Below are 26147 nucleotides of genomic sequence, written 5' to 3'. Positions count from 1 at the left end.
TCGGATATCGGCTGGCGCGTTTCTGCCGGAGTTACCCGACGCGACAAGCTTTTTCCGCCAACAGATGGATACACAAGTACTGTACTATGATGGTACCCTGCTTTATAAAATTTGGGAAAATCTGCATCCTGTAGCTTACCACATTCACGCTTCGCGGGCGGTTTTGCATGAGACGATGTGTACACACCTTAGCTATATATTTGTATTTTTATAATATTTTATTGAGGTTTTTCAAGAGCAGCGGATCCTTTCCGGTGCACAAAGTAAGTGCACCACTTTTTATAAATTTCGTCACACCAGTGTCACACCAGATGCCGTCGAGCCGTGCCTTCGCCGAGAAGCCGAGCCGTCTCTCCAAAGTCAACCTCAAGTGTCTGAGATCAGGCGGAGCGACAATTTCATCACGCCTTGCTCGTTCATTGTAACGCTCCACTAATGTTCCTTCCCTGTACATGTACATAGCACCTTTTAAACCAAATATGTTGACCAGTCATGTCTGGTGTAAGTACAAAAGTCTATGAATGCGGTCGCCAGAATATTTGGTGAGCGAGATCTGGTTGGATCTAGCCATCAGTAGCATTTTTCGGCCAGTTTTGGACCACTTCCGAGCATCCACAAAAACATCATATCGTCCCTTGCTGTATATCTGCCATAATATGGGTATCATATTATAGTATGAATACAAGTCTATCATAAAAAATATTCACAGCACCTCCGGGGGCATATTGCAGCAGCAAGATCGATTTTATAAAGCAAGGAGCCTTTATAAACCAGGGGGCCATCATAGTATAGTGGAAGGAAAGCCGGGCAAAGCTTTAAATTGCCCCTCCCAGGTCGATCAAGGATTTCCCATAGTTGGCGGCTCTATAGCAAGCAGGGGAGAGAGGGTGTAAGTCATTGTCAGCAGACACAAACAGCACGGCAGAAGCTGTGATATCTGTCAGGTCGCATGCCCATAGGTCTAAGTGGGGTGGAGCATCAACATGGAAACATCCTACAGCGGAACAATCAGAGCCACGGAAGCCATGGCAAGCCAAGTCACAGTGAGAGCCTTGATAATGGACGTGTCCAGTGAAGAGCTGAATATTCGGAGAGAGCACGACAGTTTATAGTCATGGGCGTCCGCCATTGAACGCCCGAGTGTGGATCCCGAAGAGAGCCCAGACACGAGAAAACTGGTTTCCACATGGCTTACGGAAGGCGCAGAAACTGAGCACAGTCGAAGGGCAGCCTTGACAGTGAACGGCGACGTTATTATGCCAAGGAATACCGACTAATGAAGACAGAGAGGTGCGATGGACAAGGTCAGTGTATGTAAGTTACGCAGGAGCAAGTCCACGCCGACGAAGAATCCGCAGAGCGCCGAATAGATCGAACAGAAAGCACAGAAACTAGAGCGCTCAGGCCGAACAGATAGCAGAGAAACCGGCGAGAGCACAACCTCCCACATTTTGGGCGTATAAAAATTTGAGACCTCGAATAGGCTACCAGACACCTCAAGATTCGAGTTGAACGAGGAGTGGTCGGAAAGGATGGGCGCCTGATTAAAGGGCCAAGCTGTAAAAGTCCAGTAGTGCATGTTGGATAGTCATGCACACATACGTCGTAAATTTGCCCCAAGACGACAACGTAGTCATGTTGTAGGAAATACTGAGGTGGCGCGATTCACTGCTGGGCGAGCTGCTGCCTCGTCATCAGCGATCTCCCACTGGCAGATGGCGTTATCAATTAGCAAAGGAGGACACCGAGGGACCTAACTGAGTATTGCCTCACCAATGTCAACGAAAAACATCTTCTCGATGTTTGAGGAGTGTCTGAGAGACGTGAGCCTCGAAAGAGAGTCCAGCCTGTGCGAAGCCAGTAGATCGCTTGGAAAACCTGCGCGATCTGACGGCAATTTACACTCGGGATATGCCGCGCCACAAGGATGAGCGCCTATAGAGTCCCAGCTCTTACGCCGTAACGACGCAAACGACGCATTCTGGGGATTGAGCCACCTGTACTTTTACTTTCGCCAGACCACCTTTAATTGTCTTGGCAGTGTGCACATAATTGGCGATGAACTTTCTGGATACGTATGATATCCCCGAGCCAGCGACAACGCCCGGAACGGGAACATCTGGCCCGGAGCCCACGTTGAACGAGGAGGTGTCGCAGGTCGTTGGTCAGTTGGGGCGGCTATGGGGTGGCTTCAGGAAGCAGGTGAGTGCAATGCCTCTGTACTGCGACTCTAACCAGCTGAACAATCTCTTATGCTTGACCCCACCTGTAGAGCCAAAGTGTCTTCGAAACTGCACGCAAAGAGGTCGGCCAAGTGGTCTCGCAAGCGCAAAAGGAGCTCACAAAGCTCAACATAGAGCCAAAACCGCAGGAACAAAGTGAACCCCCTGTCTCCGAGAAACCTACAGAAGAAACAGCTCCGGAAGCCGGGCTGTCGTCCAGCGGATTAGAGCCAGCAGACAACGACGATCCTGTCACCCCCACTGCTCCGCATCATCGTGGCACCTCCGTCTCCCTCGCCGCCTCGAACCTCTTCTCCAAGCTCCAGGCCACACTTCCATCAGACATTGCATCCACTGTCCAGGCCAGGCTTCCCGACGCGATAACACAGGGTGCGGGGTCGGTTGACTTTACGCAGCTGCGCACGACGCTCGCGACGGAGTTTCAACGCGTGCAGGGGATCACGCGCGCACAGGCCGAAGAGTACGTGCACAAAAGCGAAGAGCTGCTACGCGATGCCAGCGAGTTCCTGAAGGAGGCAGTGAAGGTCGTCCCGCCAGAGGAGAGCGGGGAAGTATCGGCGGGCGTTATGTGGGATGGCTCGGACATCTGGATGCTCCCTGAGAAGACGCCCACACCCGATGCCAAGGGCAAGAGAAAGGAGAAGCAAAGCAGTGCAGAGGGACTTAGGGCTGTCGCGACGCGGGCTGAGGCGCTACTCAAGCAGCTCAAACACGATCCCGCAGTCCTGAGCGTGAACCCCGAAGCTGACGAGCGTGCGAAGCAGATGTGGGACGAGTGGCTGAGGACTGAGGTCGACAACGAAGAAGCGGGTCTGGAACGCGAGCAATGGAAGAAGGCCAAGGAGGATGCGCTCGGCGACCCTGCTGATGGGGAGGCCCTTCGGAGCACTAAGGACACCCTTGGTATGTCGCACATCACGCTTCCTCGACGTGTCCTTATTGCAGTTTTCAGTGCCCTCCGTCCTATCTGAAGAAATCTTCTGGAAGCGCTACTTCTTCCGGGTACATCAGCTGTCCCGGGAAGAGCAAAGGAGGAAGGCTTTCTTGCAAGGTATGTTATCGTGCTCCACTACGTATGCATCTCCTGACTCGTTGCTCTCGCATAGGCACAAATGAGAATGAGGAAGACATTGAGTGGGAGAGTGATGACGAGGACACCACTCCCGCAGAGCCATCGGCCAACGAAAGTACAAAGCCTGCGGAGCCGAAGAACGAGGATAAGCCAGTGCAGGCTGTGAAAGCTTCTTCGACCTCGACACCAGCAACAACAAGTCCCAGGCGCTCAGAAAGCGAGGATGGTAGCTATGATGTCGTGTCGTCTCAGGTCAGCAACAACGGCGAAGCAAAGGAAGAAGAACCAATCAAGGAGGCCGCGAAGGAGAAGAAGAAGAAAGATGACGATGATGAGGACAGCGACTGGGAGTGATTGCGTGCTCGCTTTGGTCTGCGTCTCCCCTGGCTCTGGATGTGCCCTCGTAGTCTGTACCCGACATGTATCTCTGTGTCCATTCTATGTTTGTTCTATAAAATTAATATGGGGCTGTGTACTATGCCGAGTTTCCAGGCTCTGGGCTTCTGATAGACGTCGGGATGGCGCTGATGCGCTGATGCACCCATGAAGCGCTTTCACGAAAATGAAATGGATAGCTGTGCCCGATCTTGGCCACCTTCACGGAAACAAAACAAGAGTTGTGTTGCTCAGACTTATGCACTCGCGCAGCGCAAGGGACAAGCACAAGCGACGGCTTCGGGAGAATAAATGCTCGGCCGGGGGAATTAGGCCTCGTGGGTACACGCCTGTCCACGCCGGACACTATCGCTTTGTTCGTTGACGGGTCCAATGATCCCTGCGTGCTGGTCATCGCCTCCCTCTCTCACAGGCCAACCATGCGACCGCTAACGCAGAGACACACACTCGCGTTGCTGCGCACGGACATTTCATGCCTGACCTGGCTGCGGGCCCTGTGGTTCTTCGGGGTGCTCTGGTGCGAGGTTGGGGTCTATCGCTTCGTAGTGTTCCGATGTGCATGGCCTGATCGACGACTAAGTCCGGTGAGCGCATTGAATTCTCAGCTGCTTCATAGCTGACCTTGGTGCTTCCAGTCTACAGTGGCACCGACACATGTCTTGATCTTGGCAGACCCTCAGGTTCGACATGTGGGATCGCGCAGACACAGCTGTTTCTTCCCGAGGCTCCACGACTGGTTCTATCACGCCAGTCTCAGAAAGAATTGGCGATACGTGATTCGCCTGAATCCGGATGCTGTGGTCTTCCTCGGAGACATGCTGGCGTCAGGGCGTAAGCTCAGGGACGACGACGAGTGAGTCGAGCTCTATATGAACCACTCCAGGACACCTCTGATCGCATTGCAGGTTTGTGGAAAACTACCTCAGATTCAGGCGCATCTTCTCAGTGGACAAGAGCGTGCCTATTTTTCACGTGCCTGGGAATGAAGACGTTGGGTAGGAAGGCCCCTTTGAGAAGAATGCTGCGTCAACAGCTGACATTACCACAGATTGAACCTAATAGAGGCAGATGCTAGGGCCGCTCAACGCCGATACACTACCCATTTCGATCCTCTAAACGGCGAGGCGTTGATCGCAAATCACTCTTTCGTCTTCATAAATGCGCCGGGCCTCGTCGAGGAAGACTATCATCGTGCGCGTCATGTCGGCTCGAAAGAGTATAGCGACTATACTGCGGAGGAGGGCGGCACCGTAGAGTTTGTTCGTGAGCTTGCGCGCAAAAGAGAAGGGCAGGATGAGCCACCCACTGTCCTGTTCACGCACATCCCTCTATCACGCCCCGACGGGGCATCATGTGGGCCCCTGCGAGAACAGGGAACTATGCGGCGAGGCGCGGGACCTGGTTATCAGAACATGCACGGCAAGCGCACGTCGGAGTTCCTGCTTGACACCCTGAGACCTGAGCTTGTGTTCAGGTGCGTCCTCTGTTTGATAGATAACTCCTCCGAGATTAATGACGGACGTGCCCAGCGGCGACGATCGCGACTACTGCGACTATACGCACTTGCTTCCTGGGCCAGACTCCACTGTCCCTGTTCGCGAAGTGACCGTCAAGTCTTTCTCGCCAGATAAGACCATTCGCACTCCAGGGTTTCATCTGCTATCTCTCATCCCGCCTCACGCCACTCCACCCGGAAATTCGTTGGAGGCCACACTGGCGGATTCGCCATGCTTCCTTCCCTCACAAAGCCGGATACACAACGCGATCTACTTCCCGTTCGCTATCCTCATGCTCTTGTTCCTTATCGCCCGACGCGTTCGCAAGCGTCGCGAGCGATATCATCTTTCCCCACTGCCATCTTATGACTTTAACGAGCGCGTTCTGACTGGTTCGGCGTTGCACTACAAGGTCGACAAGGAAAAGGTCGACAAGCGGTCGTGGCGGAAGCCCTCGGTGGCGAGCTCGGTGCCGGTGTCGGCGTCATCATTCGGTGGAGGCTCACACTTCCCCCGCCGCTTCACCAGGCGCATCACAGGTTGCTTTGCGAGCAACGGGGCTGCCGCCAGCGGGCCACTCAACCTGTCTGCGAACCAAGCTAGGCTGTGTCGGGCATCCTGGAAAGTCGTGTGTCTGTCCGTCCTGGACTTTGTGAAGGTTCTGCTGCCTTCTCTTCTCCTCTGGAGTATTGTGATGTGGTCCATGCTCCATTAAAAGCACGTATATAGGAGGAAACGGACTACGTTCGTGGATTCTGATACAAGAGACTCTGGATTAAGCATAAGATTTACCAAGAAATGGACTATCTACAAAGCACTAGATTACTATTAGCAGAGCAACGATCGGGACTCTGTAGGCTGCGATATATGGGCACTATGGCAATGGATATGGCCATAATCGGAGTGGCACAAGTAGTGTTCGAGCGAATGTTTACGCAGTGAACTCGTCTAAGGTGCGATGGCCGTCGGTTCCAGCGTCTTGAGAAGCCTGGCCCTCGCGAAGGCCGAATAGTTGGACAATCTCTGTTGCAAAGGGTGTTAAGATTGATGCAAGTAAGTCATGGATGCACTCACCCTGAAGCCTGGCTTCCTTCTTCTGTCTCTGTGTCTCTTTGCTTTTGATACCGGAGAACGCCTGTTGAATAAGTTTCTTTTTCTTCTCTTGGATATCCAGAACCTGGAAAACGAACGATGAGCATCCGCATCAGCTATGCCAATTGGAGGTAGCCTACTTTGGACTCGACCGTATCCTCAGCAATCAGCTGGTAAACATGAACTGGCTTCGTCTGACCGATTCTGAAGGCAGAAGTCAGAAGAGACTCAGACGGAAGGAACTTTGGATATACCTGTTACAACGGTCGATGGCTTGAGACTCGATTCCTTCTTGCCACCATGGATCCATTCTATGTCCAGAGTCAGCTTCTATCATCAGAAACGAGTGCGTCATCACTCACAGGTAGACGTTATTCGCCACGGTCAAATTGAGACCAAGCGCACCCGCCTTTAACGAGATCAACATGATCTTGGGGTTCGCGCCGTCCGGAAGAGCAAAGTGGTAATTAGACTTGGGCGTAGAAGCTTTGCGCTTGCCGTTAGCTTTGCCTTTCCCTTTGCCCTTCCCTTTCTTCTTGGGCCGCTCGTCCTCGAAATCGTCGATGAAGCTGTCGTCATCTGACTCATCAGCAGGCGCGACGAAGTCTGCGTCTCCATCACTATCTGCGGTTAAATCAAGAACGTCCGAGGAGACATTGCGACTGCTCTTGCGGCGGACACGAGTAGAACGGGAAGCTTGAGAAGCAGTCGGGGCCTGTGTCAGGGCGAGAGCAGGGGACCCGTCCTCTGCGATGGGAACAGAGAAACGCGCGATAGTCTCTTGGCGCCTTTTCGCTGACATGCCTCCGTCGAAACGGACATAAGCTATACTGAGAACGATGTGAGCTACTGACATCCTGTTCACAGCGAGGATACATATGACTTACCCAGCCTCGTCCAGCTTCTCAGCGATCTGTACGCACAGTCAGCTCTGTCTTGTATGCCGAAACTGTGTTGCACACCTTGTCCAGAAAAGAGGTGAACTGTGAGAAGACTAGTGACTTCTCCGTGCCCGGGGTCAACTTCAGGAGGTGTATCAACTGCTCGATTTTAGCTGAAGATCCAACACGGAGATTATCGGGGTCCTCTTTCTCTCGCCGCACAGGGGCTTGAGTGAATGCTGTCGGCGGAGGTGGCTCGATGAGGTCACCCATGGTGATCGGACGGCGGTCCATGGGACATTTCGGATCTCTCGAGATGACTTCGGTTATGCTTGGACAACACTCTGAGCCGAAGCCTGTCAGTTAGGCGAGAAGACTCACCATGCCAAGCAGAATACATGCGAGCAGCTGGTAATCCGAGGCTCGTCGACGATACCAAAGCAGACCGGACACTCTTCATTATCCTCAATCGCTTGTGCAAGCAGTCCTTGAAGTCGAACTTTGTCCTCCTGAGTCAGGTGAATCGCGGGCGCAGGGTTGTCATCGTTCTCAGCAGCATTGCGCAGATGCTCCAGGTAGTTGGGAGGCAGAAGTCCAGGATGCAAAGCGAGTTGTCGCAAGCGTGTGAGCATGCTGAGGACGTTCGAGGTGACCTGAATGATATGAGACTCGACATAACGGATATGCTGCTGTATTGCCCACCGCTGCGTTTCCAAGGCCTCCGTGGCGCTCGATAAGCTTACCTACACGTTCCTTCGAAACTATGTCGATGGCATCGTACAACTCGCGAGCTTCGTCAGTGAGTGAGACTTTGACAACAGTGATATCGACCTAATGACACGAATGGGCGCGATTTAACGATCTGAACAGGTGCCATCTGACGTGACGCACCGGAGGTAATGGCACTAGATGATTGCCCTCACTGTCTTGCATCTCCTTTGTACGGCGAATGCAGATCTGGCTCATCAAGCCCTTCATGATATCTACACCAGAAGGATCTCCGTCCTTGAGAGGACGCAAAACCATACGCTTGTAGAAATCTTCGTTGTCAAGCGGCTTACAAATCTGCAAGAATTTGAGGATAGAACCAAAGTCCTAGCAAAGCATGTAAGGCGACATGTCTAGTGAAGCGGCAATTTAAGCCTTACTGCAGGCGAGTTTATCTACGCTCAAGTATAAGCTGAGACATAGTGCACAACATGGGAAGCGTACATACAATCGGGGTGCCGGTAAGGACCCATCTCCGCTGGGCAGCAAGAGCACAGACAGCCTTCGTCATCTTCGTCTTCGAGTTCCGAATGGTGTGCCCTTCGTCGAGAATAGCCCTCTGTGATCGTAATGCGACGGTGAACAGAGTCATAAACATGTCGCGAAACGTATACCTTCCACTGCACGTCGAAGAGACCCTTCTCTGTCTTCTGCTTCTTCTGGCTAGGCCCATTAGCGCCGTTCTTGCCAAGATCACCGTGTTCTTTCGCAACCGTCTGATACGTTGTGAGCACAATATCGTACTTCTTTAGTTCCTCAGGCGTCATTTTTCGTCCGGTGCCATAGTAGACACAATACGACAGCGCGCCTTCCCTAACGTGGTCTTCAATCTGCTTTTCCCAGTTCGAGAGTACGGAGAGCGGCACAACTACGTATTCAAGTCAGCGTGGTATCAGAGTATACACAAGGATAAAACGTACCTATGAGAGTTGTCCTCGAGTAGTCGATTGGGATATCGAGCTTCGTGGATAGGATGAGCGCGAGCATCGTAAGTGTCTTGCCCTGGAAGAGAATAGTCGCACTGAGAAAAACGCCAAGTTCATATTATGGGGAACATACAAGACCCATGCTATCTGCACAAAGTGCACCTCTACCCAACTCCGGAGGTTGAGTCTGAGGGGTCTTCGTTGCTACTGGAAGTCAAATTGAATGTCAACACTCGTGCAGCAGATATCAACTGCGCGCGCTCACAATTGAAGTAGAAAGGCTAGCACAATCTATCTTCAGTTACATATTGATGGCTGCAGAAATAGTCGAACCCACTTTGACACCAATCTTTCTATATTGCCAGAATTGAACAGGCTTATCCTGTTCCTTCTTCGGAAGCTCGGGATACTCGCGCTCAACGCACCACTGCAACGCTTGGCTCTGCTCTCAAGATCAGCATACGTTAATAAGTATTAACGCTCGGGAGACTGACCTGATGCTTTAACAAGTTTACCTTCAAATCGCCTGTAGCAAGCCCAGGAGGATTCAGGTGCTCTGGGAGTTTGAGCACATCCTCTGTCGAGCAGAGCTGATCGAGCAGCGAGCTCCGCCGCCCTTCGTCATCTACCTTTTCAAGGCTGTTAAGGATCGCGCGAAGCTCGGAAGCCTTCGCCAGCGCCTCTTGCTGCTTCCTGGCTGCCTCCTCCTGAGCTGCGCGTTGTTGGGGTGTGAGTGCCACCGGTCGCTGGCTGCTGGGGTGCCCCGCATATGCGCCTGCGTGTCCTGGGACAGCAGCGCCAGCGTACGCGCCCGGAGCGTAGGAGCCTATGTATCCAGCACCATACGCGGATGCTGGTGGGATGTTGTGGCGTTGAGGTGGTGCACCTGGGACTTGCACGGGTGCGCCGCCTATCCGGGGCGGGAAACCACGCTGGCCGGGCGTCGCCCAGATCAGCTTCGGCTCGAGTTGAGCCCTCTTGTCCGCAGGGCCATAGATCTTAATTGTCCTGATAATTCATTACTCGACCGCCGCGCACTCAGGAATGAGTAGAGGCTTACATGGCCAGCTGATAAGTCTTTCCTCGAACTCCCACTGCGCAAATGTCAAACTCGAGTTTACGTCGCAGCAAGAATCACTTACAGTTGCCTTCGTGCATAACACCTTCGAGAGTGATTCCGCCACGGTCCATCATGGGAGCAAATCTCGCAGCGTCTTGCCGCGGTACATGTCCGACTTGCGTTCGCCCTATATTTTCCACCTTTATGGCATTTCTGCGCAAAAGCTCTCAGTACGTACGCGATACACGCGCCAAATGGATAGTAACACCTATCGTACTGGTTCCTCGGCTCTCGAATAAGCCGCACTTCTTCTCCAGGTCCGACCAGGCCTAGCACACATCCAGTTAGAGTTCGCACGCGGAAGCTATTCTCGGCGCCGCACCTGCGTAATACTGCACACCGACAATGTTGGTTCGGTATGTAACATATAGCTCGTCCTTCGCTTCCTCTTCATCTGGCACGACTTCCTCAATGTCGTCATCGACGCGTATCGTTCTCGTTCCGGGGCGTTGAGATGCCGAAGGCTGGGACGGCCCAGCCTGTGGCGCGTTCTCCGCCTTGCGCTTCAGCTGCGTTGACGCGGGTGCAGCCGCAGATGCTACACTTGTACTAGCTGTCTTTGCGCTCTCTGGTACGTCCTCGGGGTCGACGTGTCTCCGTCCAGCCGCAATGCGAATTTTCGCCTGGTCCTCGAATCTATACGAGATGCACATATTTACGCGTCCTGAAACGCATACATCAAGCGAAATGGAAGTGCGTACCTCAGGTTCTTGAATCCCGGGACGCGTTCAATCTTTGTCTGCGCGAGCTTCGCAAGAATTTCGGGCGTAACGCATCCCCTAATAACCAGGAAATAATATGGTCAGCCATTGACGAGTTCGCAGTGCGGTAGGAGCATATACGTACCAGTGTCTCCATTTCACCGTCTCTCCGTACTGCCCGAAAGTCACTTCGCCGTACCTGAGTGCGCCAAGCTCGATGGGTGTGCCTTTACATGGCGGCTGTCCGTGGCACGGTGCTTTGCTGCTCTTGCTATACTGAAAATATTCGTGCACACGGTCAGACACAGGGTTTAAAGTAAAAACAATGGCTCTACCTCGAGCATATGTGAAGTCGCCATGGTGGTTATGGAGCAAGTCGCGGTCGCGTCCTGAAAGCGTCGGGGAGGCGCGCATTCCACATAGGGAAGTCCCGCCCTCGCGTAAATATATACAAATAGTTAGGCACGTGATACACAAAAGCAAATTATTCTCTATGCATCTACAAAACAACATTGGTGACGAAGACTACGGACAACGAGATACATGTATTATACTATAGACGGTTTCCTGGCTGTGCCTTCTATCCGGACCCCAAGCGCTTGTACCCAACAGAGGTGTACACAACTATCGCAAAATGTCCATGACAAATAATATATGTCCAAGTATTTAAAGTTCCTAGAAGCACGGGATAAGTAGTTTGGAGAGGCTACAATGTGACGACTTACGATAAGGTTGAGGTTACCGGACACCAGTCGGTTCTCGAGGATACACCCGTCAGGGATGTCAATCCGCTGGCCCTCGTTCGCGACAACGATTACAGTACCACGCAGAGTGACGTTACGACCGAAGGAAACGTCGCCAGTGACGGTCAAGTGGTCGAGCTCGATGATCTTGGGGATCTTCTTGAAGCGTTTTTGGAACTGCTGAATCTTCTTGAAGTGGTCGCCAAGCTTGATGACCGGTGTCGTCTCGAACATGCGTTGCGGGTTGATGACGAGCTGGCCATGCTGCAGCGAGTAGATGTCTGACTTGATGAGCAGGAGATCTGAGCAGCTCTTAACGGGCAAGAACCGACTACGGGGAACGTTGACACCGTGGCCGCCCGTGAAGAACTGGATGGCGTCACCGGCCGCTGTTTCGAGCTGGAGGACAGCCTGGCCATCATCGGTCGTCTTGGGGTTGACGATGATGTCAAGCTCCATCTCGCCATTCTCCATGATGCGCTTGAGGGCTAAAAAGTTTCACGCGAGCAAAATGGTGAGCGAGCGCTGATAATTACGTCATTTCCAGGGCTAACGCACCCTTCAGGTTAATCCACAGGTTGTTGGTGTTGAAGATCTTAACTTACGAACGGACTTGAAGTCCTCAATGTGTTCATTAGGGACCTGTGCGACCTCAAGAAGGCGGATTATGCCGTCATAGTCGATGAGGGTACCACCCTTGACATCAGCCTTGGTCTTGTCAGTGACCTCCATGATGAACTCTGCTTGCGAGTCAATCATGTGCTGGAGAATCTTCTGGTCAACGCTGCAAAAAGTATGATAAGACCCGGAACGTGCACATATGGAGAGACGGGGCACTTACACAGCACCCAAATTGTCGGAGTTAGACACGAAGAGGTATTCCTTGCCCTCTGAGATAAGCTGGTCGAGGACACCAGACTGGTGCAGAGCGTTGTAGAGGTCACCGTGACCCGGGGGGTACCAGTTCTTCTTGTCATCGTCCGCGCTCTTGGGACACGGGAGAAGCGATTCCTTGTACATACGGGGATAGCGCGACTGGTTGAAAGTGGTGATACGCAGCTGCTGGTTCGCGTACTTCTTGATGATGCGCAGGGTGTCTTCATGTGTGTTGAAGGATGTCATGAGGATAAGAGGGACATCTACGCGGTGGGTAGTGTTGAGGTGCTCAATCTGACGGACAGTCAGGTCGAGGAAGGTCATGTCGTCTTTAACCTCGAGCGCACTCTTCGCGCCAGTCATACCTGAGCACTGGTTAGAGGTGCCGTTACCATGGTATGCTTGGCGGATTCGACGTACCCATTGAAGTACCGAGACCACCATTGACCTTCAAGACCGCGAGTTTCTGGAGAGCAGAGGGATCACCCTCGGGAAGGTTGGCGTAGGGGACAACCTTGTCTTCTCCTGGTGACTTGATGCGATCCCACTCGCTGAAGGAGGACTGTATGTTAGACATGGCAGAGATCTCGACATTAGACACACTCACATCTCTTGTGCGACAGCACGCTTAGCAAGGTAGCGCGTGAAGAGGTAGAAGAAGGACTGCATCTCGGTGTCGAAGGCCTACCATCGATGAAAATCAGGTCAGTGAGCCGACTAGGTAGACGCGTCGACGCGATGATACCTTCTTTGTCGCAGGATCGGAGACGCTCTTGACGAGATTACTGAGCTCGTTGCGCATGGCTTTCGCCGCAACACCGGTGGTAGCGGTCTTGAAGTCCATCTGAGACTGACCACGAAGACGGGAGGAGTCGCTTTTGGGCATGAGGGAGTCCATGCTGGTGGTTGAACGGTAACGACGATGAGCACGACGCGCAGGACACGGTAGGGAAGGGGGGGGGAAAGGCTAACCTGGGTTGGTTGAGATAGATGGGCTTGGTGGTTGAGGTGGAGATGAGCTGTGGGGAGGACTGGGTCCTGGTGAGCTGAGTCCGAGGGCGATGGTGACGTTTATATATGTGGAGATCCTCTGAGCTTGCGGCCAAGTCCGAACCTTCTGCAACGGGCGACGGCTCCTCGAAAATTGGTTCACAAATCGATTTCCGAGGCCAGGTTCTGTTCCCGTACAGGCCGAGATTATCCTCTGCATCTGATCCGACAAAGAAAGAAAAGCGGGCGATGGAAGAGGGTGACTGCGAGGTCGCCGCCGCCGTCTCCGGCTGGCTGGCTCTCCTACTTCGCGGTTGCAACGACAAACGTGCGTGCATGTGCCCCAGCAATCATCCAGATACCGAAAGCACGCCTACGGGAGGGAAAGACCGAAAAATGCCCTCTTCGACGGTCACCCTCCCCGTGCCTTTATGGGCTTCGCTCCTCATCAACACACGCTGATCAGCCCAGAACAAATCGGGCGTCCATAGACACCGCATCCCATCTTCTCGCTCAGATTGGTCGGTGAACGTTGCGAACCCTCCTCGCCTACCCAGAACGGTGTCAGGTAAAAGTACGCAAAGCGGCCGTCCTGTTCTCCCGCCTAGATTAGGCCCCCGGATCTTCTGTTCCGCGCAAAGAACCATGGCTTGTTGGCCTGTCATCTACGTACATGTGGGCAAGCTAGAACACCCCTCTGCATTGACGGAGCCAAGGGCAACCAGACGCAGGCTGTATAGATTAGCCGAACGAGCTCGCGTCGTGAGCGCGAACGCAGCAACCCTGAGATCTTACGGCAGCAACCCTACATGTACACACGTCGCGTGCAGTGTCCAACATTCAACGCGACGGTTGCCTCAGATGCCGACAGCTCGACCGTCGAGACCATGGCCCAGTTACTCATGTCAAACTCTATGTCATATCGAGAACATGTCCGTGACAAACAGGTACCTTGTTCCTGCAACACCTCAAATACCGTGTACAACATCTGTCACCAGCACCCACAGCTCTTGTCTTGTTCTTCAAGATCTGAAACTCGTGCCTAGACCACGATTGTCGCATCTACAGGAACATCCACCATGCTATCGTCCCAAACAGCACGACGGGCACCCATGCCACTTCCAAGACGTCTTCGAAGAAGCCTCGGAACAATCCTCTACGACCTCGTCTAAGCGCCGCGTCCGGGCTGCTTCTGCAGCCAGCCATGTATACTAAACGACGTCGCATGGAACGCAGCCTAGACAGCCACGTCCGTCCCCGGCGCACCTTCTGAGTGATGGAGACAGCAGACGTGGGAGGCGGCAAAGCGTGCGCACTATCGTCATCGTCCACTTCCTTGTCATGCTCTTTGTACACGCGTGGTGCAGGAGGAAGCGGAGGAGGTGATGTTTGCCACAGGTCGAATTGCTCTTCGTCTGTTGGCGACCGTGTTCGAAGGGGGGTCCCAGCACCCGACCATGTCGCGTGCGACTGAGAAGCGGAATACGTATTCCTCAGGAGAAGTGCCAGCAGGCTGAGAACCATCAGGGGTACGTAGATGGAGATGTAGATGCCAACTTGGTCAGGCAGGAAGCATGGACCGTCGAGAAAGGTCTGCGAGCCCACAGGTACAGACGACGGCGGCAAAAGCGACAGCAACTGGAAGCCCGGCCGTCGGATGCCCATGGCCATCGAGAACGACTTGACAGACACCTCCTTGACCTCGCCGTCTTCAGACAATGGCACGTCGTCGGACGCGAGGAGTAGATGGCCAACCTCGCAGTAGTCGTGGTCGTCCCCGCTATGATAGAATCAGACTTGGTTATAGACTGGAGTAGGCCACGGTCACCTGAAGACGACAGCGGGGCGGAGGCTGTCCAGAAGTAGTTGCGAAGCCTGGACACTGAGGGTATTCTCATACCCATAGCCCGCGCCCTGACGGATTGTACCTTGCTCTCTCAAAGGTCCGCAGTACGTGTTGTCGGGCCGAGCAAGAGGAATGTGTGTCAGCAAGATGGTAGGCATGTTCCCTGTCCGTCCTGAGAGTCGTATGTCAGTGCACGATGCCAGATTGGACGTTATTCCACCGACTTTTGACAGCAGCAGACTTTTGAGTGAATGCTATGGGACCGCCAGGGTGGGTAGCAGCCCACCGCTGGTAGGACAGCCCAGAGATAGAACGTTCGTGGTCTTCCTCCACCAACCCAGGAGCGTCGACTATGACAAGAGTATGATTCGCGATATCAAGTCTCCGGTTCAAGGGCCCAAAGTGCTTGACGTATCGTTCGTGGGCCTTCTCGGAAAAGCCTGCGTGGACCCCATCTATTCTAGAATTCATGTTCTCAGCTTAATCTTGTGGATGGGAAGCGCGACGCACCCAACGTCGTGATTGCCCGGTATATAGTAGACTGGGGTACTGTTCTTTATAGAAAATATGCTTTTGAATCTAGCGTAGTAGCCCTGGTACCTAACAATGAAGTTCAGGACTTCGTTTGCATCCGAGTTACATTAGGCACGCACTCAGCATCATCCATATCGAAGCGTCCACCGTCCATCATGTCACCGAGGAATACAACGAGATCGGGTCTCATGCGCAGTGTAGCCCACCAGCTCTTGCGGAGGTTTAGGTCGACCATACGCTGGCTGAGAGACATCAGCCATGGAGAGCGCCCTGGATAGGACCGGTGGTCCAGTACCTGCGGGTCCGCTATGAGCAGAATACGCGTCGGTAACACCTCTGGCTGCAGTATCTAGACATAGCTATTCATGTGAGCGATGCGGAACCATTGCGTTCAACAGACGCACATGCTGTAACTCGGGCTTGACTTGGGTATCGGGCCATTTGCACTGGGAGACGCAGTAGATGAAAGTCCCCAGCTCGTACCAGATGATAGCCGCTATCCACACGGTGCGAAGAGCGTTCACAAGGCGTGGGCCAGTCTTAAACAGGTGTGACAATCGAGCAGAGGGCATGGTGATGCACCTATGGATCGTGGTGGTATGAGCGACGGCGAGGTTACGCGTTCGGAAACGCACCTATTCAAACGTGGTAAGAGTTCAGTGTAGTGCGCATCTTAGACGGCCAGTCAACTCGGTAGGGTAGGGACGCACCTTTCATATATTGCTTCGTTCCGCTGCGCGATTCATATTCTCTCGGCAGCTGTTTTCGTAGTGACTATCTTTCGACGCAGATTGTCTTCGTGGCTGATGCTTACTGGGCTGCGAGCCGCAGCTTTCTCGCCAGTCGTGGGAACTCAATTCCGAATCGACTTGGAAGGCGCCGATCTCGAAATAGCCTTAAAGCACGCGCATATCCCAAGGGTGCTGGGGAAAGTGTATATTTAGGTTCGGGAATGGAGCAATAAATAGCAAGTGGCCAGTCACTTACTTTCAGTGGTAATCGACATGCATCCTCAGCCTGTTCTGGGAACCGAATTGAAGCTTGTAGAGATCAGCCACATTGCGTACCGAGGGTAGATGGATGGTCGGTACATTATCTGTTCAGGATGCGTGGCTGATGCGATAGCTATAGGTATACTGGGTTGCGGAAAGCTGTTCGGCATAGTCGGGGCGGAAGCTGCCTCCCCACCGACTTATACAGCGTGCTTCATCGACGAACGCTACGCGCAGGTGTAGCATATCGACCACCCATATGCCCTCGGAACGCGTCCAACCAACTACCGGTAGACCGGCCACGAGTCCAGCGCAGGTGGTGAAAGAAGGCCCCGGATCCTTCGCTAGGAGCTTGGTACGAAACTTGTCATCCAACTGGAGACACGAAGATGAGCGGGTATTTTTCTTTCATAATCCTCTACACGGTCAGTGTTACTTTGACATCATTACGGGCGCGACTAATTGCCATACCTCATAGATAAAGATATTATTTTGAAAGCATCTTTGCAGAGGGCAATCGCAAAAAGCCTCGACGACTTCACCTACGTGCTCCCACTAGGGTTCCGGTATGATAAGTTCGTTCAGCTGCCATGGACGTACCTGGTCCAGCATGAGAGCTGATAAAGGAGATACCAACAATGCTATGTCGCTCTCGTGAAGAAGGAGGGAGAGGGAAAAGCAGCTAGACCCTCCGCAACCTGTGCCGGCGTCGATGAGGACGTTCCCTCGGCACAAAATTGCTCTCGCTGCATCCAGGTTCCAAGAGAAATTGGCACGCCGAGCTCTCTTTCACTTGGAAAAGTACAGAATCCAGCGTTGTCCCATTCTCGGGACCAGGTTTCATGCATCATGGGGTGTGCCAAAGCGGACCACATGGGCTTTGTGGCGAATCCAATTTCTCAAATGTCTCACTTGAAACATTGGGTATCCGGAGCCAAAAAACGACGTTTATCTAATATGACAATATCATACAGATGACTGAGGCACTACGCCAAATTGTGCTACAGCCGTCATGGCCACTCCCATTGTGCCGACGAACCCCCTTGACCTCCGAGGAGCGGCGAATAGGCCTGTCTACGCAGTATCGCGTGGCATCGTGTCAGGGATCCTGTCTGTAGCCGACATTCCACGACGGACACCTACCCGTGCGGTGCGTCGGGAAGCCTGCCGAAAAAAATCCTTTGATACTATGATAGCCCCCTGGTTTATAAAGGCTCCTTGCTTTATAAAATCGATCTTGCTGCTGCAATATGCCCCCGGAGGTGCTGTGAATATTTTTCATGGTAGACTTGTATTCATACTATAATATGACACCCATATCATGGCGGGTGTGCAGCAAGGGACGATATGATGTTTTTGTGGATGCTCGGAAGTGGTCCAAAACTGGCCGAAAAATGCTACTGATGGCTAGATCCAACCAGATCTCGCTCACCAAATATTCTGGCGACTGCATCCATAGACTTTTGTACTTACACCAGACATGGCTGGTCAACATATTTGGTTTACAAGGTGCTATGTACATGTACAGGGAAGGAACATTAGTGGAGCGTTACAATGAACGAGCAAGGCGTGATGAAATTGTCGCTCCGCCTGATCTCAAACAACTGAGGTTGACTCTGGAGAGACGGCTCGGCTTCTCGGCAGAGACACGGCTCGACGGCATCTGGTGTGACACTTGTGACGAAATTTATAAAAAGTGGTGCAGGGCCTACTTTGTGCACCGGAAAGGATCCGCTGCTCTTGCAAGACCTCAATAAAATATTATAAAAATACGAATATATAGCTAAGGTGTGTACACATCGACTCATGCAAAACCGCCCGCGAAGCATGAGTGTGGTAAGCTACAGGATGCAAATTTTCCCAAATTTTATAAAGCAGGGTACCATCATAGTACCGGCGTGACACAAACTCGCGGCTGTTAAATTTTCTTGTAGGTACCCGTGAAGAGGCTTTCCGGAGGTTGGATATAGGCGGACGCTCGTCGTGTTTGCGGCCAGCCATCACAATAACAGTGATGGCGCGTAAACTCTGCGATGCATATAGAAGCCTTGGCCTTGAGGCCCTTGGCTGAGACCTGAGGTCCGATTCCAGGGGCGCGTGGCTAGATATGCTGAACGGGCGCGAGCGAATCGACGGAAGCTGTCGTAGAAAACAAAGCTGTCTCTAGCAGTTTCGATATATAAAGCACGGTCATGTATATGAAGACTAAATACACGAATTTCGTAACGAATTCGACGTAGCCAAAAGGATACGTATGAAATCATGCGCGGTTAAGGCAAATAAGCAGGCGTCTGCCTCGCGCGCTCAATTTGCAGTCTTCCAAAAACGGTCTCCAGTTCTGCTCGCCTGGCGCTTGGGAGCATATTCAGGATTCACCTTCGTGCACAACAGTCATGGCATCCAGCATAGAGCTGATTAACCCCAAAGCAGAGAGCGTACGGAGGGCTGCTGCTCTTCAGGTCTGTTTCTGCACCTGAATTCAAGTGGAATGCGAGTTGAAGGCGTTGGCCAGGTGAATATTGCGGGTGCGATGGGTCTTGCTAATGTAGTGAAAAATAATCTCGGTACGTACGTTTCGTGTGGAGTCACACAATGTGCCCTTATTGCTTGGGATGTAGGCCCAAGAGGGACGCTCAAGATGCTCGTCGATGGTGCCGGTCAGATTAAGATGACAAAGGACGGAAAGGTCCTCCTCTCTGAAATGCAAATCCAAAATCCTACCGCTGCCATGATCGCACGAACAGCCGTGGCACAAGATGATCAGGTCGGAGATGGTACGACATCGGTTGTACTACTCGTCGGCGAGCTCCTGAAGCAGGCCGATCGCTACATCTCCGAGGGCGTACACCCCACCGTCATTGCTGAGGGTTTCGATCTGGCAAAGAAGGAGGCTCTGGCAGTGCGTCGCAAATGTCGTCGGCTGAGAGATGCAAACTGACATATCATGGCAAGTTCCTGGACACCTTCAAGCGACCAGTAACCCTCGACCGCCCAACACTCATCAGTGTCGCGCACACCTCACTCGCCACCAAAATCCACAGCACGCTGGCGAAGCAGCTTGCTGCTGACGTCGTAGATGCCGTGCTGACCATCCGTCCTCCACCCCCACCAGAAGGTCGGTCCTTGGGTTGCTGCGCCAGAGACACGCCCGCTGATGTTCCGGGTGCCAGATGCCAAGGACAGATGGCGAGAACCTGTTGATCTGCACATGGTTGAAATCATGAAGATGCAACACCGAACAGCTTCAGAGACTCAGCTCGTCCGTGGCTTGGTTCTAGACCACGGTGGCAGGCATCCCGACATGCCCAAGCGCGTCGAGAACGCGTACATCCTGACACTGAACGTCAGTCTGGAGTACGAGAAGACGTAAGTGCATACATTTTACTCTATAATTAAGGAGGTTATCAATGTTCGTCTAGCGAGGTCAATTCTAGCTTCTTCTACTCTTCTACTGAGCAACGCGAAAAGCTCGTCGAGTCTGAGCGCCGCTTCACAGATGCGAAGTGCAAAAAGATTGTGAGCTGAAGAACCTCGTCTGCGACCAGGTCGTAGGATCAGGCGAGAAGCCCAAGAACTTTGTCATTATCAACCAGAAGGGTATCGACCCACTCTCTCTGGACATCCTTGCCAAGAACGGCATCCTGGCTCTTCGTCGGGCGAAGCGGCGTAACATGGAGCGGTAAGCTTGTTGGTAAGCCCAGCACACCCCTAGTTCTGACGAAGTTTTTGCAGTCTGCAGCTCGTCTGTGGCGGTGTCGCGCAGAACTCGGTCGATGACCTCACACCGGACCTGCTCGGCTGGGCCGGTCTCGTCTATGAGCACACCCTCGGCGAGGAGAAGTTTACTTTCGTCGAAGACGTCAAGGATCCGAAGAGTGTCACTCTCCTCATCAAGGGCCCTAACCCGCACACCATCCAGCAGACCCGAGATGCGCTCCGCGACGGCCTGCGCGCGGTGAAGAACGCGTTGGAAGACGAGGCGCTGGTCCCTGGCGCCGGCGCCTTCGAGGTCTCGTGCGCCGCGCACCTCTCTGGGCCGGTGAAGAAGAACGCCAAGGGGCGAGTCAAGATGGGTGTCCAGGCATTCGCCGACGCTTTGCTCGTCATTCCGAAGATGCTCGCTGCGAACGGCGGATTCGACGTTCAGGACGCACTTGTCCAGCTACAGGCTCGTGTTCAGTCTCTTAGCGTAATTACCTCGGACAAACTGATAAGGAGCCCATTTGCACAGGAGGAACAAGCGGATGGCAACATCGTTGGTCTCGACCTGCAATCCGGCGAGCCATTTGACCCAACGATCGAGGGTGTATGGGACAATTATCGGGTCAAGCGGCAGATGCTGCATTCATGGTGAGATCCTTCCGCCGCCGACCATTCACCTCATTCGCTGACATCTTCTCCGCAGTTCTGTCATCGCTGTTAACTTGCTCTCAACTGATGAAATCCTTCGTGCCGGGCGCAGCTCGCTCAAGCCCGACGGCCAACAGTAGACACTGTACCACATGCACCTGTCAAGCAATACAAACTCTATTGGTAGCGACTAGTACTAATGGCACTATGCGAAGACGGTCTGCTGAGAGTCGCCTTCGCAAGAACGTATTATACAACTTACAGTTAGACACTACATAAGGTAGAAAGCAACTATCGTCGGCAAGCTTACTCGTTAGCAGCAGAGAGCAATGTCATGATGCAAATGGCCCATCAGTCCAACCGAACGGAACGGGATATAGGCAGAGGCACAAGACTATGATATAGAGGTATACATTCACGGGGAGTCAGTGTCTGAGGAAGTGTCCCAACCTGCGTAAGTCAACTTGACAGGCGACCTCGCTATCGGTGCCAATATGGGTGGAGGCGTAGCTGGCGAGGATATATAAGGGCGTGTCGGCAGAGCGAGTACTGTAGACAGAAGAGGGAAGGAAGAGCGTGCACTAGAGGCGGGTTGTCGTAATCTGGAGTCATATGGGTAGTCATTCGAGGGTATGGGGAACGAGATGTTAGTCGACAGGTTGAGAATGCGATCCGTGCGGGAATCAGGGATGAGAACGGTGCGTTTCCAAGCAGCACCCGGCGAACTCTCCGACACTCCGGACACGGCTACCGGTGGCGTAGGAGGTGTCGCAGAACTTGCCAAGGATGCTGAAGCCGTAGAGCCGACTCCGAGAAGGCGCTCCACTAGACGTTCGGAACTGTCCGATGTTGCTTCGCCGACAGGCTCAGGAGTCGGGACTCTTGACAAATGCGGTTGTATTTCTCGGACAGATCCTAGGCTGGTGAACGGAGAGACGGGGGAGCTGCGGCCAAAGTGAGGCGTTGTAGGCCTGCTCATATGGAAGCTTGCAGGCCGGTAGATCGGGCTCCTGGCGCGAGTTGTCGGATACCCACTAGCTTCCAATTCGGGCTGGCCAAAATTGAAGTACGGCGCGCGGTGTAGTGTGGGAGGTCGCACACCGGGCTGGATGGCTGCGAAGTCAGGCAGGAGTACAGTAGCGCCATCCGAGTCTTCGCCGCTAGAGGAGTCCTACGAGGCGATGGCAATTAGCTGGACAGTCTCTACAGCGAGGAAGGGGGAACCTACATCATCCGTGGTGTAGCACTCATCAGAATCATGATCCTCGTCGGGGTAGCTCAGGCTCGCAGCCAAAGACTTCCTTACCGAAGCGCTGTGCTGAAGGTGCACACCGCCGTTTGGGGATTCGGCAAGATCTGAAGGTTTAGTGTCGCGTCGCAAGCTGGACTGCCTAGAAGCGGTGCCTTCTACGGTACCAGGCGGCGCCCAACGCCGCTTGGCGAGGTTCATTGGCGAGGGCTTGTATGTCAGCTTCGCAGTATGGACGACTACACTCGCCAGATGTGCTGCTGCCTCGCCACTAGCCTGAATATCGGCTTCATCAGATTCGCTGTCGCTGTGCCTGGAGGTGATAACGGCCGCCGGTGCAAGCTGCGAAACATCAGAGGCCCTCCTGGAAATACCGGTGCCGGACGCTTCGACGCCCTCAACTGCCCATTTGCGACGAGCAAAGGAGATAGGGTTGGGTCGCAACAGGGAACCTCTGCCCATGATAAAGCGGGGTGTAGAGCTGGGGGAGTCATCTGAGACGTCACTGTCGCTAATCCGATATTTCTTTCTAGGGGAGTCATCGAAGTCTGAAGAGTCGGAAGTGCGTTTGAGGACCACATCTTCCAGAGCTTCTTCCCCGAACTCAACATGCTCGGTCTCGTCTGAGATAGGGTCAGATGACGGGTCGTTGTAGTAATCTTCGTCATCATCTACTATATCGCCCTCCATAAGTGTGGTAATGACAGGCTTGAGTCCCGTCGGACGTGGATTCATCTTGTGCCCCAGCGTGAACCTCTTGCCCACCGTGAACCGTTTACGCACGAACCGACCGTTCGTAGATGCCTTCTTGCCAAAGCGGCCATTAGCATCACGAGGTTGCGCGGCGACGGCCAGACTCTTCGGCGTGACGTTTTTCGGCGAGACGGGTGTTGTAGCGGTGGGAGTGGTTGGCGACGCTGGCAACGCGGGAGGGCGATCAGGGCTTTCCGGCACTGCACTAAGAGAAGAAGTGGACGGGGGATACCGGCGCGGTGACACTCTTGTCGGCGGGACAAGAGGTTCACGTTCTCGGAGCTTGAGACTAGGCACTCGTGTCCTGCCGCTGCGTCTTCCATCCATCTTCTCCTTGAGTGCCCGCATCTCCTGCACAGTTTGTTTGGCCTGCTCAGCCATAGCGGGACGGCGAGGCACAAATGCCGGTTTCTGCTTCTTCACAGGCCGTGGGTCGTCCGCATCATGCTCGACACGTCGTTTCTGGTTATGCACTGTAGTGCTGGCGAGTTTCCCGTTGACCGCGACCAGAGCGCCAGGAGTGATCTTCTTCGCCTGCGTAGAGAACATAGGCTGAATAGGGACAAATATTCTGCCATCTCCTGGGACGCGCTCTGGCCATTTGCGACCGTAGATAGCGAAGTGGCGCAGACACCTGCGAGCATAAGGCCAGCCTGTCAGAAGGTGATAAATGAGAAACCGCGGATTTCAACACGTACCGCGGACAATCTGTCGTAATATCTTTTTTGGGCCTGCCTCGTTTGCCCGTCCTGCCAACACTTAGTCCCCACACAATTTCCGAATCTACAGAAATCACGGGAAGCACGTTCCCACAGGTGGAGCACATTGGCAAGGGCTTTCCGTCCAGGCCCCTTGGCGCATCGTCCAGCTTCTTCTTCGAAAGAGTCGAGTCGAAGATGGGTGCGGAAACACGTGGTCTGAGGTGACGCGCTTCCGGCTCATGTAACTCAATATCACGTACGTCAGATACGGACGCCGTGGTCGCACGGCCCTTCCCTTTTTTGTCCTTTGCAGGTGTGGAAAGGCGAGAGCTTTCGGTTACTGAGGATTGAGTGTCACCGGCGGAACGGAAGCGAGATAACGAACGGACGCTGGTCGCAGCGCTCTCGTTCGTAAGCGGCGGTGTGATCAGTTGCCTCGCAGTAGAGACAGATCGGCCAGTGACCGTCTTGCTTGGAGCTCTGCTGGTGGCAACACTGCTCGACGCCTCGAGGGATGCTTCGCGCGCCTTTTGTGCGCGAGTCGATATGACAGACCTAAATGGAACGGCGGTAGGGGTCGAGCTGTCCAAAGCTTTCCTCGGGACAGGAGCGATGGGCGCAGAGAGCGTTTCTCGGCCTATGTCTTTGAACAAGGCGCGTCCTCGGGATTCGCCTTCTGGTTCAGGCGTCATAAGCCCATGGTCGATGATCGCAGGCGATGGCAGTGAAGAGTGGGAAGTTGGCAGAGACGTTAGATCGGATGCGGCCTCCACGTCGGCCTCCTTGCCCAGTTCGATGGAACCGCCTCCCGCAGCCTCCGGCATAACTGCGTATACGCCGCGTCGAGTGCGACGCTCGTTGCAATTGATAGTCCCCGCGTCTGATTCGTCAGAAGAATCATCAGCTTGGGAGGAACTCTCGTCGCCGTCTACCTCCTCGCGGCTCGAGTTCGAGCCGCTGTCAGACAACAAGTCTTCCTCTGACCCCTGGGGTGCATACCCGCCTCGACCGTTCTTCTCGCATGTCGCGCACAGGCAATGGCGATTCTTCCGACCGACTGTATGCTACGTCAGAACAGGGGATCATGCCAAATGTGGACGACTCCTCACAATATCCCGGGCCATAGTGGGCGGAGACCTCTTCCCCGACCCCGATCGGTTTTATGACGCGGAAGGTAATGTAGCGACCCTCACGAAACAGTTCGACATTGTGATCACAGTCGTGCTAAGGCAACGGACATCAGTTCCGCGCTACTCGAGACGCCGCCGAAGGGTCGAGGTGAAAACTTACGTTTACGAACCGCGCGGGACCCAAGAAAAGGTGATTCTTCTTGAGCTGACGCGAATGAATGACGCTGAAATCGCGGCGAATTCCAACGCCCTCGGCGTGTCTCTCGCCAGTCCGCTTTAGCTCCTTGTCCTCTTCCTCAGTCAAATCTGCCATGGACCCCTTGAGTTCGGAGATGACTGTACCGGGGGCGAGCGGGCGGGTGGCGAGTATGCACAGTTCTGATTTCCCCGTCCGGTGCGAGTAGCGCGACGTGTGAGATATTTCGATAGAACCGTTGGGAAGGTAGAGCTCGAAGTAGCGAGAGGCATGGCTGGAGAGGCAGTGTTAGATGCGCGACGTTCATGCTATGCAGGCAGGGCCAGACGCACGTAGCGAAAGCGTTGATTTGCTTCTGATCGTAATTAGAGGACTTGAGGTAATACTTCACGCCGTTCAACCTGGTCAGGCGCGAGTCAGCGGAGAGCATGGGAAGTAGTTGTATACGGCGTACGTGAGCAACTCGTCCACAGCCTGCCTGATCACGGTTTGCTGTGCACCCTTGGTAACGACCATCTAACGTAGCGTAGACACGTCGGGGAAACGAGTTGGGCCTCAGCATTGCCACGGGAAATAAGCAGCACGGATTACTTACCCGCCGCACAATCTCGAGGAGATCGTCCGCGTTGGTTTTCGGAAGCTTCCGGGTGGGATCCATTTTGTGTACAACCAGAGGGACGTCGCCCGTGCCGAGCTTTTCGACGAGCAGATGGCTGAGAAAGTCATCATCCCGGGAGAGGTCCCGCATGTTCATAATCTTGGTTGGTTTCCATGCTGCTTTCGACGAGAATACGCTCGTGCTCGCCGCTACGGGTGCCATCTGGCAGGGTGAGGGCGATGGTGCGGGTGCTAGCACGAAGCGCAGGTCGTGGTGGAGAAAACAGGAGATGGTACGTAGAAAGGCACAACAGCAGCGATCACGAGAGGCGCGGGGAGGTCGAACGCTGGGAAAACAGAAACTTGAGTCGCGTGGCGGTCCCACTCACCCGTTATGGACGGTCTCTTATATCTCTGGTCTCTTGGTCCAAAGCCGCCGGTGCACAGCAAGACAAAACGTTGGCCATGAAAACAATCTACGGACTGGCCTACGTC

The 26147-nt window shown here is 53.7% G+C and overlaps 8 protein-coding genes across 8 annotated transcripts; 3 read left to right on the top strand and 5 right to left on the bottom strand.

The window, feature by feature from the left end:
* Positions 1–1242: 1242 nt before the first annotated feature.
* On the bottom strand, positions 1243–1563 carry PHACADRAFT_258548 (uncharacterized protein). Its single transcript, XM_007397215.1, has one exon. It carries the CDS (start codon positions 1448–1450, stop codon positions 1274–1276), a length of 177 nt encoding a protein of 58 aa, XP_007397277.1. The 5' UTR covers positions 1451–1563; the 3' UTR covers positions 1243–1273.
* Positions 1564–1965: 402 nt separating this feature from the next.
* PHACADRAFT_175113 (uncharacterized protein) lies at positions 1966–3812 on the top strand. The gene is made up of 4 exons (XM_007397214.1): positions 1966–2202; positions 2273–3146; positions 3196–3294; positions 3350–3812. Exons 1-4 carry the CDS (start codon positions 2059–2061, stop codon positions 3667–3669), a joined length of 1437 nt encoding a protein of 478 aa, XP_007397276.1. The 5' UTR covers positions 1966–2058; the 3' UTR covers positions 3670–3812.
* Positions 3813–3894: 82 nt separating this feature from the next.
* On the top strand, positions 3895–6242 carry PHACADRAFT_123808 (uncharacterized protein). The gene is made up of 5 exons (XM_007397213.1): positions 3895–4295; positions 4347–4564; positions 4617–4706; positions 4760–5185; positions 5241–6242. Exons 1-5 carry the CDS (start codon positions 4131–4133, stop codon positions 5920–5922), a joined length of 1581 nt encoding a protein of 526 aa, XP_007397275.1. The 5' UTR covers positions 3895–4130; the 3' UTR covers positions 5923–6242.
* On the bottom strand, positions 6139–11054 carry PHACADRAFT_197015 (uncharacterized protein; the record flags this gene model as incomplete). Its single annotated transcript, XM_007397212.1, has 25 exons — positions 6139–6230; positions 6282–6384; positions 6440–6503; positions 6554–6610; positions 6662–7129; positions 7187–7212; positions 7262–7511; positions 7562–7833; positions 7883–8011; positions 8072–8275; positions 8329–8343; positions 8397–8507; positions 8563–8816; positions 8869–8950; positions 9008–9081; positions 9140–9155; positions 9212–9316; positions 9369–9882; positions 9935–9968; positions 10017–10147; positions 10203–10263; positions 10317–10630; positions 10696–10773; positions 10841–10971; positions 11031–11054. 25 exons carry the CDS (start codon positions 11052–11054, stop codon positions 6139–6141), a joined length of 3609 nt encoding a protein of 1202 aa, XP_007397274.1.
* Positions 11055–11079: 25 nt separating this feature from the next.
* Positions 11080–13213, bottom strand: PHACADRAFT_258540 (uncharacterized protein; the record flags this gene model as incomplete). Its single annotated transcript, XM_007397211.1, has 7 exons — positions 11080–11370; positions 11421–11926; positions 12044–12222; positions 12280–12679; positions 12735–12865; positions 12922–12998; positions 13060–13213. Coding segments are annotated over 7 exons (1456 nt in total), but the record flags the coding sequence as incomplete, so codon positions are not given.
* Positions 13214–14066: 853 nt separating this feature from the next.
* PHACADRAFT_185493 (uncharacterized protein) lies at positions 14067–16480 on the bottom strand. The gene is made up of 6 exons (XM_007397210.1): positions 16089–16480; positions 15804–16033; positions 15661–15750; positions 15375–15610; positions 15133–15322; positions 14067–15084 (listed from the first exon to the last, which is right to left on the bottom strand). Exons 1-6 carry the CDS (start codon positions 16254–16256, stop codon positions 14367–14369), a joined length of 1632 nt encoding a protein of 543 aa, XP_007397272.1. The 5' UTR covers positions 16257–16480; the 3' UTR covers positions 14067–14366.
* Positions 16481–19057: 2577 nt separating this feature from the next.
* PHACADRAFT_258536 (uncharacterized protein) lies at positions 19058–21245 on the top strand. The gene is made up of 9 exons (XM_007397209.1): positions 19058–19135; positions 19189–19240; positions 19295–19575; positions 19629–19791; positions 19847–20042; positions 20173–20355; positions 20409–20844; positions 20908–21026; positions 21082–21245. The coding sequence occupies exons 1-9, from the start codon at positions 19070–19072 to the stop codon at positions 21164–21166; spliced, it is 1581 nt and encodes a 526-aa protein (XP_007397271.1). The 5' UTR covers positions 19058–19069; the 3' UTR covers positions 21167–21245.
* Positions 21246–21411: 166 nt separating this feature from the next.
* PHACADRAFT_258533 (uncharacterized protein) lies at positions 21412–25937 on the bottom strand. The gene is made up of 8 exons (XM_007397208.1): positions 25651–25937; positions 25510–25571; positions 25388–25456; positions 25020–25329; positions 24839–24953; positions 23727–24786; positions 22255–23662; positions 21412–22197 (listed from the first exon to the last, which is right to left on the bottom strand). The coding sequence occupies exons 1-8, from the start codon at positions 25711–25713 to the stop codon at positions 21442–21444; spliced, it is 3843 nt and encodes a 1280-aa protein (XP_007397270.1). The 5' UTR covers positions 25714–25937; the 3' UTR covers positions 21412–21441.
* Between the last annotated feature and the right edge of the window lie 210 nt (positions 25938–26147).

This window comes from Phanerochaete carnosa (assembly GCF_000300595.1).
Source record: "Phanerochaete carnosa HHB-10118-sp unplaced genomic scaffold PHACAscaffold_6, whole genome shotgun sequence".
Taxonomy (NCBI): Eukaryota; Fungi; Basidiomycota; class Agaricomycetes; order Polyporales; family Phanerochaetaceae; genus Phanerochaete; species Phanerochaete carnosa.
The sequence above is the reverse complement of the archived record's forward strand: the minus strand, read 5'-3'. Positions and strand labels throughout refer to the sequence as shown.